At 46.7% G+C, this 14,995-nt stretch overlaps 1 protein-coding gene across 1 annotated transcript in view; it reads right to left on the minus strand.

Moving 5' to 3' along the window:
- Positions 1-14,995, minus strand: part of SUPT16H (SPT16 homolog, facilitates chromatin remodeling subunit) — a 246,013-nt gene that overhangs the window by 182,676 nt on the left and 48,342 nt on the right. Inside the window, exons 5-8 of the mRNA XM_078644840.1 lie at positions 11,149-11,295; positions 10,537-10,688; positions 10,112-10,284; positions 1,579-1,669 (exon numbers count right to left, since the gene is read on the minus strand). Coding sequence (XP_078500966.1) covers positions 1,579-1,669; positions 10,112-10,284; positions 10,537-10,688; positions 11,149-11,295 — 563 coding nt within the window. The remainder of the gene's footprint in view (positions 1-1,578; positions 1,670-10,111; positions 10,285-10,536; positions 10,689-11,148; positions 11,296-14,995) is intronic.

The raw sequence follows: 14,995 nt of genomic DNA on the forward strand, positions 1-14,995 counted from the left end.
GCCAGATTTTCAGTGTGAGATTTTAAAACAGCTTTATATTACTGAAAAATTACTACGGTCACTAAAACGATTTTACTACATTGGTTTCAGCTTAGACCCCAGGACTGAACCCAGGATCCAGTCCTGGAACTACCAAAGTAATCTACAAAGTTATCAATGTACATATATGATGAAAACCCATTGAGCTCAATTCTGTGTTGCCAACTGCAACCCCTGTATTTATTGTGTTCACAAAGTTTATTGCCGCTTTGCAAAGTAATTACATGAGAGTACTCAAATCGAGAAAAGTATATTTTTATACTGGCTGGTTCTAAAAATAAAACTACATCTTTTGATATAAAAACAATTGGCCTGGAGTCCAGTCCTTGAGTGTGTGAAACTTTTTGCTGACTGGTGTGTACAACAAATGCTTTACACTGTCCTCTGGTACTGCCTTACTGCTCGACTAAGCTACCACTTTGGAGAGTAAGGTCAGTTCTGACTTTAACCTCGGTTATACCTCTGGGGTTTGTGGACTCTATACACACTGTACCTTATTCGGGTCTAGTATATATAGAGCCACTTTCACACATTCAGGGTAGCCATTATGGAGCTGTGGAGTTCGTAATGACAAACTCCCAGCACCACATACTCTAAGGGCAGCACTGCACTTAGAGTGTCTAAGAATGGACATAGACACGTAGGGAGCACAGGGCTCATGCACCTGTACCCTCACCACTGGTATAGTGCACCCAGCTAGAGGGGTGACTGATCTTTGCCAGGGCAATGGGTTGTAGGAATGGCACACAGGGATGTGTGCCATGTAGACTCTTCACTTTTCTGCAAGAAAACACGCAGCCAGCAAAGGCTGTGTGTGATTGTAAAGGTACAGGGCCTCTAAGGGTGGCACAATAAGTGCTGCAGCCCTTAGAGGTCTTCCTTGGTCACAGTGCCAAGGTATACATGTTAAAATCATGATTGGCCAGGGACCCCAAAAAAAACTGTTGCCAGTCTTGACTGTTCAGTCTGTTCGTTGTCATTGTCCCACAAATGTTTCTATCAACAGAACATTCTGACAATGACTGGCCAGTTCTGAATTATGCGCTCCGAAGTTGGGTAACGCTGTTGACCTCAGAATCTAGCACAGAGTCCCTTAATCGACACTTAGTACAACTTATGCCTCCAACCAGTTCACCAGCCTTCAATGAGTTTGCCAGATGCTCCACAACTACGAATTTGTGAGCCCCACCAGCTCCTTGAAAAGGCACACTAATGTGCAGACTTACCTTGGAATACTTTAAATATTTGTGAATTTTGGATTACTGATTTTTCAGAACCATTTTAAAGGAAACTCCGCCACACGAGCACACACAGAAGCTATTTAATAAGACTAACAAGAAGTTAGAGCTGGCATTCACAGCAAAACAAACACTATTGCATTCCACCTAGCAGACATACCTTATCAAATGAGTGTTAAGAAACTTAAAAAACGTTTAGTGTTTTTCAAAAACACCTGACCTATACCCTCATAGGTTTAAATTGATCCAACGGTCGCTATGTTATAAAACGCATGCAAACCCCATGTTAAAGGGCACTCACCCAAGGTTCTTTGTGATCTTACTCATCAGGTCAGGCTTCTGCTTCTTGGCCACATTCATGACACGACTGTAAACATCTGAGAGCTTGGTACCTGTAAACACGACAAGGGCAAAGAATATGACCAATATGAAACCAAGACAACAGAAAACATCTCCCATCAATATACAGCTCAACATTGCTGGCAATACTACTTTTCACTTTTTGCTCTGTTCCTTAGCCAAGCTCACGATTTTCAGCCCTGCTCCACTCCATATCAACTCTCCAGCTCCTATATTGCTCCCCTGATACCACGCCAACATTTTGTGCACCTTTAATGAACAAAACCTCCACATTTGCTTCTCTGTACAGACACAGGGGCTGGATCTTTTGACAATTAACCTTAAGCACCCCAAATGAGACTGGTGTCAACCCTGCAGGTTCCCTGTTCAAAAAGTAGCACAGCCTACCTAGTTTTACTCTTTGGAGGGTATAAAACATCACATGTCATGCCATACCGTGCCATAAGCGGGCTCATATACACAAATATATCTTTGATTTTGGGTTTACTAATTACTCAAGTGTGTCATGCCAAGCAATCAGAAACAACTTCTGCATGTATTGTAATGTAATGACAATTTAGAACAATTTGTAGGGATTAAGGCAACTGTGACTGCACCGATCAAGTAGTGGGATAATGTGCTTTGTCTTTGGTGCACAGGATCTGACTCAATACCCCTAAGCCTCCTGGGATAAAATTCCACAATATCAAAATACAACAATTCGATCCAGCGCTCATTTTTATTTTTTTAAACTATCACATTAAAGCATTCATATTTAAATTGTATGAATAACGCTTCCCTTATATAAAACGAAAGGACATCTGTTCAGCAGGTGTGTTTCTGTTTAGTCATGAATTCTCCTTCACATTAGATAAAACCGTAGTCAACGCGTTTTGTCCATTCGGACTTCAGGGCAAAATGAGTGTAGCTGTACTCCGGTCTTGAATATTCAGTGCGTTATTCTTTTAACCTCATTTTTTAACTGGTATATCACCCGTTCTGCCCCGTAGCACCAGTCGAGGTCTTTCTTCTAGGCTGCAAGTGAGGGGGGTGTCCCAGCTCCCCATGCTCAGGCGATGATCCTCTTGGCCACCCCTCTCGCCAGAGCCAGCCAGGTCTAGGCCCATTGTGGCCACGTTGTTTCACCGGTCACACCCAAGAAGAGCCACCTTAGCTCAAGCGGGACATCTTCACCCACCACGTCCATTACTCAAATTATACCTTCCCAGTATGTTTGGATCCTAGGGCATGACCACAGTATAGGAAAGAAGGACCCTGAATCTCCGCACCCCCGAACGCATTTGTCAGTCTTGCAAGTGTCCATTTGGACGTAAACTATTCAAGAGGCATAGGATCTATGGAGAATACGGAGCTGAATCAGCCAGAATCTTGCTCTTATAGCTATTTCCCGGGGGGGGTCTATAATGCCTCAGCCCAATCGACGTCCTCTAAGAGACCCACTTCGGACTCCGAAGCATAATGTAGTATGCCTAAACAGTCTGGGGTGGTGTTAATCAATTTCCAGTAAGTCAGGGAAATGGCCTGATCACTCATGGGATCTAAGAGTAGACTGTCCTCGAGTGGCGAGTATTCATGTAGCCAAGTACCTTCATGTAGATGGCAATGAAGCGCATGTCGCAGCTTTCGGTATCGCAGATACTCCCCCCCTCCCCATTTGAAACTGGCTCTGCAATGTGTCGAAGTCCAACATTTCCCCAGCCTACAAGACGTCCCCCAGACAGTCAATCACTATCAAGCTCCATTTCTGGAAATCTGCGAGTCATGTCAATTCATCCAGTTGACCACCCTCCCAAAGAGGAGTTTGCTCTGTAAGTTTGTTTGTCCGCCAAGTCATTTTGGTTGCCTTATGCAAGACTTCCGACACCGTTCGGCTATATATTGGGAGAAGCCGATTACCCCTCCCCTTCCGATAGAGCTCCATCAAGTAGCTATCGTTTCCAAATGCCAAGCAGTCTATCCTGTACGCTGGTTCCTCTAGTGGTGAGAAGGCCCACCCACTGATATTTACTAGCTGAGATGCCCAATAGTACTTCCGTATGTCAGGAATGGAGAGGCCCCCGTCGTATACACCTCTGAAGTTTATTATGTGTGATTCTAGAGCTACCTCCCTCCCCCAGAGCAATAGACGCTGCTCAGATGCAATGGACCGAAAAAATCCCTCTGGCATCAGGTACGGGGTGTTCAAGACTATATACAAGGGGCGTGGGAGGGCCATCATTTTAAAAGGACCGCCCTACCCATCAGGGAGACGGGGAGGCATCACCAATGTGCAACATCTTCCCGCAATCGAACCAACTGTGCCTGTACATTTAGTCGCATTAATTTGTACTCATTCTTGGTAATCCTGAGACCAAAGAATTTAAAAATGTTTCCCTAGAGGTCAATTCTGAACATGCCAACGATAGGGGCAGTGCTCTCCCGTCAATGACAACATCAGGGATTTATTCAGGGTGTTATTATTAATCTGTTTCCTGAGCGCGTTTCGTAGGAGCAGTGATCTCACACATTGATACTCTTCCTCAAATTAGCATCTATTTATGATCAATATTAATGTGATCAGCCTTGTGTTTAAACTTTAAGCCAGGTCGTGACTCTATAGTCTGTGTTGCCCCATCCACCAACTTTTGATATACGGTCGCTGGTGGCAAACGTGGTCCCGGTATGCGGCGTTTATCATAACATAGGGACTTCTTCAGGGCACAAAATTTGAATGGTAACATGTGAGCCCATTATTCCAAAGTTTGTTCTTGGCACTATTCACAACACATCCCAAACAGTTACTTCGTATCTATGGCCAAAAGACCGGTAGTCACCATGCGCACAAGAACCAAACATTCTGAGAGCATTCATTCCATATTTCTGGAGGCACTCAAGATCACATCTCTGTATATATTTTGACTGAGTAAGCAACAAACAACTCCACTCGTGTACCGCAACGTTGCTATACTAAGAACCAGAGTGGTAACAAAACAGGGTGTTATGGTGTGAGAAAGTGCCATCTTTCTTGCCTTGGTATGACCCCACTTTTTTTCTGAACTGCTGATGTGCTTTGACTGAGTGTGCCCTGGGTCCCTGCCAATCAGGTACACAGGGCCTGTGTTCCTTCCCTAAAAAGAAAAGCTATGCTGAAACATAATACCCAATTGGCATCTCTGGCCACCTGTCAGCCCCTAGTAAATGGTACCCTAGGTACCGAGGGCATGGTGACCAGAGAAGACCCCTGAGGGCTGCAGCACTTACTTTGCCACCCTCAGGGGCCCTGTACCCTGGCAACCACACACTGCCTTTGCAGGCTGAGTGCCTAAGTACAGAACTTAAACAAGAGTCGACATGGCACACCTCCCTGTGTGCCATGCCCACAGAACCCACTGCCCTGGCATACTTCAGTCACCCCTCTAGCTGGGTGCCCTATGCCAGAGGTGAGGGCACAGGTGCATGAGCCCGGTGCCCCTACAGTACCCAGGGCCATTCCTGGGAACTGTAAGTGCAGTGATGCCATTTAAGTGTATATGGTGCTGGAAGGTTGTCATTACGAACTCCACAGCACCCTAATGGCTACACTGAAGACTGACAAGTTTGGTTCCAAACTTCTCAGCACATTAAACCCGCACTGATGCCAGTGTGGGATTTAATGTAAGATGCACGAGAAGGCATCTTAGAGATGCCCTCCAAAACCCGAAGCTACAATCCACGTCTGGGCTGAGTGGCTGCAGAGGCTGCCACACAGCAGACATGTTGCTGGACCCCTGGGTGGAGAGCCCCTGCTCTCCTGGGCCTGCAACAATGCATATCCTGGGCGAGGTGCTATGTCTCCTCCCCCAGGATGGACAGGGGGAAGCTTCAAAGTCATACCGCCTCAGAGCTTCTCCAGACCATTTGCTGTACCCAGCAACTGGTCCCCCCCACCCGTTCTACCCCCACTCTGGCAGGAAGACCGGCGGGAAAAACTACGTCAGGAAGGAGGGTGTGCCAACCTTTGCCAGCTCCACCCCTCAGGTGGAGAAGGCGAGGTGAAGCGCAACCCCGGGCTCCGGCCATCTTGTAGATGGGGAGCCCTGACCAATCCCAGCTAGGCTCCTGCCCCCCTCCCATAGGAGAGGAGCAGGCTAGGGGATGTCCTCACCCCAGGACAAGGACCCATTGGTCCCTGCCCTACCTGTAATGCCCCTAAATTAAGTATTTAGGGGCTCCCTGAACCTTCCTTCCTCAGATCACGATAGCAAAAGAAGAAATATCAAGAAGACCCGCCGCGCAGCTGCTAACAGGACAACAACAACTGACTTGGCCCCAGCCATACCGGCCTGTTGATCCTGGAACCTGCTCATACATAATCCTGGCAACCTCCACCGACAGCAAGCTTGGGATACCCAGAGGAGCTGTCTGCCTTGACCCTCTCGAAGATTGAGACTCCCATCAGCAGAGGCTCTGCTGCAACAACCCACCTGGTGCTCACCAGGAAGCTCCGGACCAGCCCACTCTGCACCAGCCGGGCCAGACCAACCCGAACCAAGACCCCGAGGATGTCCCCCAGGCGACTGGGACCCGAAGTCCAGTGCCCAAAGACCCTCCTCGACGAACCAGCAGACGCCTGCACTCAGAAACACATCATCACCCCTTCCTGGACCTCTATTATCAACAGCTCCCTTGCCACCGGCTGTGTCCCCACTTCATTGCAAATAGGCCAAATCACCCCCATTATCAAAAACCCTTTGGCAGACCCAAACGACCTCAATAACCTTCGTCCCATCTCCAACCTTCCCCTTCTTTCTAAAGCCCTGGAAAAATGTGTCCTTTTCCAACTAGATAGACACATTGAACACTTCAACTTACTAGACCCCTTCCAATCTGGCTTTAGGAAAGGATGCAGCACTGAAACCGCCATGCTAAACATTATTGACGACATCCACCACTCACTTGACAATGGTGAATCTAGCCTGCTGATCCTCCTTGATCTCTCTGCAGCGTTTGATACGGTTAACCACTCTGCTCTACTAAATGTTCTTAGAGATCGATTTGGCCTGAATGGTACGACACACAAATGGTTTGTCTCATACCTACAACACCGTTCTCAACAAATCAAAATCCAAAATTGCCTATCTAACCCTACCTCCATCTCCTTAGGAGTTCCGCAAGGATCCATCCTCTCTCCCACTCTCTAACCTTTTCATGGAACCCCTCACACTCATTCTTAAACAAGCCGGGATCAACTACCATCTCTATGCTGACGACACCAACTCTATTATAAGATTAAAACTCATGCTGACATCCTTCAACTCAACACTCATCAAGATCCAATCCTGGTTCCACAGTAACCACCTCAAACTCAACCCTAAAAAAACTGAAATCATTCTTTTTTCCCCTAAAAACAACCAGCTCCCCATTCAGAAGTGGATCTCTGACCTTAACGCCCTCAACTGCTCCTTATCTCTGTCCTCCTCAGTCAAATCACTAGGGATCTCCCTGGACAACCTCCTAACCCTCAAGGTACACATCAATAATTCTGCCAAAGGAGACCTCTTCACTCTCCGCCACCTTAAGAAAATCAAGCCCTTCATCCCGATCGATGATTTCAAGCTAGCAGTCCAATCCCTTGTTCTTTCTCGCATCGACTATGGCAATGCCACTCTCACCGGAATTCCCAAGATCCACCTAGCACCTCTTAAATCTGTGCTTAACCTTGCAGCTAGGCTTACCTCAGACTGCAAGCGATTTGACCACATATCCCCTGCCCTTAAAACCCTTAAATGGCTCCCCATTGAAGGTAGATCCATTTACAAAACGGCCTGCATTACACACAAAATTCTCCATCAGAATACACCGACCTACCTCGCTAGCAAACTCACTAAAGCCGGTTGCTCCCGCTCCTTGAGAAGTACTAACACCCTCCTTCTAATCCCCCCCTTCTAAAAAAGAAAAACACCCAGTCTAGATCCTTTTCTGGCAACGCTCCTTGCATTTGGAATGCCCTTCCAACTGACCTTCGCTGCAACCCTTCCTACTCTTGTTTCAAAAAAGAACTCAACTACATCTCCTCAATAAATACTGGGGACCCTAATCCATATCAGTTCTCTTCCACTGGCTACATCTGTCCGACCCTAGATGCATTCGCCCTCCCTTGTTTTTAGCCTTACTCGCCCTTTCTCCTCGTCACTTCCCCCTCCCTGTTTACCGCCTTCACTCCTCCTTGCTCCCCTCTTCCCTTGTCCACCCTCAGCCCGCATCCCCTTCAACCCCCTCCCATTTCTGCCCCTCCCGCTTCTCTTCCTTACCAACCTAACGGACCACTAACCTTCCTATCCTGACCCTGCAATTTTCCGCTTTTTTTTCAATTTGTGCCTTTTGATATGTTAGAATTATCACATCTTACACATTTTGTTGTGCTTATTTCCCATATTTATCTTTTTGAAATCTGTCAGACGGAGACTTTTATGTTTATTTACATTGATGCTATGTATGTCCCCTGTTTTATTGACCTTTCTTGTCTCTAAAATTGTAAAGCGCTCTGATACCCCCAGGTCCAGCCAGCGCTATATAAAACCTCTAAAATAAAATAAAATAAATAAATAAGAACCAGGGGCCACCCCAACCGCGACCAGCGAGGGTAAGCTTTTCCGACTCCAAAAGACACCCCTGCACCCAGCGCCCCGCGGCCCCCTGTGACTCCCTTTGGGGTACCTACCTGTGCTCCAACATCCCAACTTACCTCTCGAAGTGCGGGTCGCCCCTGGAGAGTCTCCGTCCCCGAGCCCGCAGCCTTTGTTTACTTTTCAAGATCCTCATTGACCGCCCGACGGCTCAAAAGCACCATGCACCCAGCCGCCCGAGCGCCACTGGCTGTGACCTCTTTGCCCTATCCTACTCCCCCCCCCCTTGCCCTGAGCAAGTGACCAGGAGCCCAGCACCCAGTGCCGCGTGGGCTGCTAGCCAACAGCCACCAACCAAAGGCCCCCTTTCCCTCATTGGATATCATTGGGACTACCTACCTCTGCAACCGGCCGCCCCTGTGCCGCTGGGACTGATCCAACTGTACTTACCTGACCCTGGAGGACCCCAGAGTCTATGCCCAGAACCTTACCTTCACCAACCAAGTACTCACCGAGAAACCGGTAATTCACTTACCTGCCATTGGATAACATGGACTCATTTTGACTCGAAAATTTTCTAAGTGTGATGTTTTGAAAACTGAATATATTCCTATAAAATCAGCCAAAGTCCGAATTCCGAAGTACTCACCTGGGTTCAGGGGAGAAGCCAGTACTGTACCTTTCAGCCCAGTACTGAACCGCAAAAGTAATCCCTAGCGGGTTTACTAGTAATCTGTATTTTCTCTGTAGGAACCCATTGTCTGCGTTTCTATGAAATTTCTTCTTAGTGTCTACTTTTGAAAACTGCAAATATTCTTTAAAAATCATACGAAATACTGAAACACAATTACCTACCTGTTTTGAGTTAAGCCCCCAGAGCTGGCCCTAGGAGACCAGTGCTGGGTTACAAAAGTAACGCGATCATACTTCACCTGCAACCTGAATTTCCTCCCATTGAATAACATTGTGAGATTTACATTGAAATGTTTTTAAGTGTGGACTTTTAAAACAGCTTTATATTCATGAAAATTCACTACAGTAACAACCGTTTTTGCTAATCTGGTTTCAGCTTAGACCCCAGGATTGAGTCCAAGACCTAGTCCTGGAACTTCCAAAGTAATCTGTAGAGTAATAAACTGTACTTATATGTAGAAAACCCATTGAGCTCAATGCTAAAGTGTGTTTCAGGACTGTGTTGCTTACTATCAATACTGTAATAATTGTGTGCACAACCTTTGTCCCTTTGCAAAGTCTTTACATGAGAGTACTCATAACCAGAAGAGTATATTTTTTATAACTGTTGGTTCTAACAATAAAACAACTATATCTGTGGATATAAAAACAATTGGCCTGGAGTTCAGTCCTTGAGTGTGTGAAACCTTTTGCTGACTTAGTGTGTACAACAAATGCTTTACACTGTCCTCTGGTACTGCCTTACTGCTCGACTAAGCTACCACTTTGGAGAGTAAGGTCAGTTCTGACTTTAACCTCGGTTATACCTCTGGGGTTGGTGGACTCACACTGTACTTCATTCTAGTCCAGTATATATTGAGCCACTTTCCCACATATGGTACTTTGCATGTTGTTTGTTAATTGTAGAGCATGGTTGGTTATTACAATAAAATAAAAAATAATAAAAAAATGTGTACCCATCTCCAAGCCAACCAAGTAAAAAACTCCGCTCAGAGCTCCATCCAGTCAATGAGCATTTTGTAATTAACTGGAAAATAAATAGTACATAAATCAAATGGTATCTGAACTATGCAACAGAACAAAAAGAAATAGAAACAGTTTCTGTATTTCTGGGATGTAATCCACACCCTGATCTATTTCATTGACATCACATAAGGTGCACCACACAAACCCCAGAAAAGCAGAACTTGCTCTCACCATGTTTGAACTCCTTCAGGATCTCCTCCTGAAGTTGGAGTAGAAAACCGTAATTGTCCTGCACTTCCTGTGGAGGGTCTACCATCAGTGTGCGCACAAGGTTGGAACAATAGGACTTAAAACGGATTCCCATGGCACAGGTTATGGCACCAAAGTGCATGTGGTTTTTGTCACTGCAATGGAGAAAGGAGGAGACTGGCAATTAATAAATCACATATCAAACCCAAGCAAGAAACTGCAGCATATTGTAACCTTTGGAAATGTGCCTGCATGGGCTTGTAACACTACAGAGGCATTACAATTTCACAACCCTTGCCAAACACGACAGACTGCTTTAAAGACGTGTCTGAGGTTTTGCTGGAGTGAAAGAGAGAATTAGACATCAAGTGAGAGAAATCGTATCACTGCATGTATCACTTCCTCACCTCACCACACTGAACTTGAGATTGTAGTGGCCGCCACTTTGAATAATAGGGGGGTAGCACATTTCCACGGTAGAGGGGTCGGTTCCTCCCAAGTATTTCTTGTCTTCAATAGCCTTCTCCACAGACTCAGCCAGCTTACTGTGACGCACTTTCTGCAAGGACAGTAAAAAATTATTTTCAAAGAAAAGTAAATCCTGATGTGTTACTCTGACGTAAATCTATTTTTCGGAAATTGTATTAACTGCAAAAAATCAATCAGGTGGCAAAGTTAACTGCACTTAACAATATTGTGAATTCCAATATGCTCTTTAACACTTGATGGACATTGATTGCATAGTCGTTCACATAGAGATACACATACACACATTTATAGCTAGAATGGAAATGAGTGAACAAAACCCTTAAGACACATTATAAAACAGTAATACACTAAAGAAAATGAGGTAAATGGAAAATTGAAGAGACCCATTCAAATATATAAGAACAAAATAGTTAAATAGACAAAAGTACACTTGGTGACCATACTTTTTAAGAGCAGGCACACTGAATGGGGCCAGGGCCTGCATTTGACATCAGTGTTTCTATTTCAATAAGTGGAGTCTTGAGCCTAACCTCATCAGCATCCACAATTTCCATCACTCGCTCCTTGAAGAACTTGTTAAAGAGATCCGAAGTAATGCTGGCAGCCTTCTTCATGAGGGCAAGCTCCCCTTCCTCCTTCACAGCGATTGTGTATGCCACCACTGCACTAATATCAACCTGCCAAGTGAGAAACAGAAAATAGAAACAAGATGGAGACGGGGCAAGATTTCAAGCACTTACAGATGCAAAAAGCACCTAAAATCAAATTTTTGCATACAGAAGTCTAACGTTTACCCTGACAAGTCTTTAGAAAATGGAGAATTTTCCACACACTGAAAGGTTGGATGGTTTTTGGGGATGAGGGGGGGATCTGGACTAGCAAAATGTCAGGCCATCCTGTGACATGCAACTTAAAAGCTTAAGACTCACCTTTTCAAAGAATGCTAAATTCTGATGCAGTAATAGTACACAAATCAACTATTCCTTCCATCTCATACGGACAGTCTTTGCCTTTCACCCTGTACGGTGCTCCGCTGCATTTTGGTTAGGTCTGTACTACATATATACCACATATATGCATCCATACAACTGGTTGAGCAACAGCAACGTCCCCTGTAGGAAGCTGGCTCTGTATAGGACATTGCCACTAGGTGGTTATACAGTGAACAGATTCCAGGGATTCCCCAAAGGTTTACAGGGCTCTATGTAAAACCCAATGTGCTCTATTATTGGTAGTGTGGATGAACAGCTTTAGGCCTAACAGAGAAGTGTAAGACATTTGTTATACACACTGTAAATAAATAACAACTTCAAAAGGAGATCCACACCAATTTTAGATAAATATATATACTTGTATTTTATTTTAAGACCAAGATCTTCGCAATAATTTAAAATACTTTTCACTTTCAAAAGTTGACACTTAGAATATATTTCTTCAATGTTATCCTATGAGAAAAACAATATTGAGGCTAAACAAGTAAGTATCACACTTACAGTTCCACTGCTTAGGACCAAAGGGTTAAGTGAGTACCAAAACCACCACCAGTGGCACCCGGATGCATGGTTCAAAATTGGAGTTCGGCCCAATGCGTTTCGAATGAGACTGGGGGTGCTCTGAGCCACACTGCTTACAGGTAAGTGGATCGGGTTGCAGGGGCCAAGCTGGGGGTTGGGACCAGCACGTGGGGAACAAAGCTGCACCGAAAACATACACCAGTGGCACAGGGACTGCCCGGTGCAGGTTGCGCAATCAGCGTTGAGCGCCCAATGCTTTACAATGGAGTTTCTTTTTTGACAAACAGGCTGCAGGCGTAGCACAGGAAGTTGCAAGAGGGAGATCAAGGACAACAGAGGTAAGCAGAGATATAGGGTGTCGTAGGGCCACCGTCAGTTCAGCTCACCAAGGCCCAGGGACTTGGAGTGCAGGGGTGCTGTAGTAAAGTGCCCTATTTATGTATGGTTGCTACCACTTTTTGCTAAACTGCTGATGTACTTTGACTAAGTGTGCCCTGGCCTCCTGCCAAACAGGTACCCAGGGACTACGTTCTTTCCCTAAAACTGCATTAAAAACAAAAACCAATTGCACTCTGGCCATAGGCGAGCCCATTGTAAATGGTACCCCTGGTACCAACGGCACTGTGGCCAGGGAAGGCCTCTAAGGGCTGCAGCACTTACTGTGCCACCATCAGAGGCCCTGGACCTTTATATACACACACACACACACACCCCCTTTGCAGGCAGCGTGTTATGGTGCAGAACAAGGTGAAGAGTCGACATGGCACACATCCCTGTGTGCCAGGTCTACAACCCACTGCCCTTGCATAGATCAGCCACCCCTTTAGCTGGGTGAGGTTACAGGTGCATGGGCCCTGTACCCCTAGTGTCTAAGCCAATTCTTCGACATTGTAAGCGCAGTAATGCCATTAAAAGTATCCAGTGCTGGGAGTTTTTCATTACGAACTCCACAGTACCAGAATGGTTTTACTGAAAACTGGGAAGTTTGGTATCAAACTTTGTGAGAAAGTGCCCTCTTGTCGCCTCGGAAATCATTGATCATCCTTTTTGACGTTTTGACTTCTTTCCGTAAAAACTCTGGTCTGGTCATCAACTGGTCGAAGTCTTGCATCTATGTTCTATGCGGCGAGGCCCCTCTTCCACCTCGTGGATGTCCTATTTCGGTGGTGCGGGAGGGATTCAAGTACTTGGGGATTTTTATCACCTTCGACCCGGTGCTTCGTTATGAAAGCAATTTGTTGCCCCCTCTCCAGCGCCTCCGTGCCGATGTGACTGCGTGGGGCAGGCTCCCTCTCTCTCCTCTGGGACGGGCGGCGTTATTTAAGATGATGTCGCTCCCACGGTTCCTTTATGCGTTGCAGAATACACTTGATATTGTGCCCGCCCGCTACTACCGGGAGATTGAAAGTCTACAGAGACAATTGGTTTGGAGGGGCCGTCCTCGTATTGCTCTTGCGAAACTGACGCTCCCGTGGTACGACGGGGGTATCGCGCTCCCGGACATCCGCCGCTACTATTGGGCCTCTCAGCTGGGGGCCATCAACCACTGCACTTATGGTCCTTTGCCGAGCCCGGCGTTTGAGATGGATAGATGGCTGCTGCCTGGTGGTGACTACAACAGGGCTCTGTATGCGAAATCTGCGGGCGGATCTCTCACGGGCCCCACTAGGACAGCGGTGCAGGTGTGGCATCGCGCCACAGCGGCCCTGGGCTGGGCTGATAAGCCGACCCGCGCTACCCCGCTTTATGCGTCCGAAAAACTTGGCTCCCTCTGGAAGTCGAAGGGTTTCGATAGGTGGGATGTGATCGGTATCGGCAGGGTGGATGATGTGTGGATTAAGGGTAGAGTCAAGACGTTTGAGGAGCTGAAAGTGGAGTATGACTTGAATGATAGAGAATCCTTCCGCTATGTGCAAATCCGTCACGCGGTTTCGTCCGTCTTTCCCCCGGGCTCGGATATTCTGGAGGCGTCCCCGCTCGAGGATCGGGTGCTGGACAGACATGTCCCTGACGGCACGATCTCACTCATATACAAAAAGTTGATCAATGCCAGAACCGACCTACTGAGTGACCTTCGAGTGATGTGGACTAGTGACGGTCTGGAACTCGACGACGAGGACTGGCAGGCTGCGATCTCTTCCCCGAAGGAAGTGGCTATCCCGGCGCGCCTCCGGTTTGTCCAGCTCAAAATTCTCCATGGGGTCTACGTGACTGGTCCCCGTCTGGTGCGAATGGGGTTCTCTGTGGATTGACTGTGCAGGCGTGGTTGTGGTCTGGTGGGTACGTTTCTCCATATTATTTGGGAATGCCCTGCGGTGATGCGCTATTGGACTCGCGTGCATGAAGTTATGAGTGAGGTCACGGGTGTGCAATCAATGCCTGAGGCGAGACGGTGCCTATTGAATGTCTGGGAGCCGAATGATTATGATCTGGCGCAGCTCCGATGGGTGACCTTGGGTAATATGATTGCTAAGAGGGACATTGCTCAGTTGTGGGGTGCCCAGCGGCCGTCGACAGTTCTGGTGTGGCAACGAAACATGGACTGGTGCATGTTTAGGGAAAAGACAGTGTATGTTTCCCGTGGCACGCCCCGCAAATGGGGGAAAATTTGGAATCAATGGAACTCATACCGTGGTGGCATCTGTACTCCCCCCCCCCCCCCCCTTTCAGAGTTGGATACTGACCTGTCATCCTCCCAGCCTGATGCTTCCTTCACGGGCACTTAGTTATCTTGCTTCTTCCTGGTCTCCTCCCCCCTCCCCAATCTCATCGTATACTTCTGATGTTTGATTTGATTGTGTATCCCCCCCCAGCGCCGCCATGACACAACTGTAATGTATTGCCTTGTTTTTTGTTCTTTCCT

Source organism: Lissotriton helveticus, chromosome 5_1, assembly GCF_964261635.1.
Source record: "Lissotriton helveticus chromosome 5_1, aLisHel1.1, whole genome shotgun sequence".
Classification (NCBI taxonomy): Eukaryota; Metazoa; Chordata; class Amphibia; order Caudata; family Salamandridae; genus Lissotriton; species Lissotriton helveticus.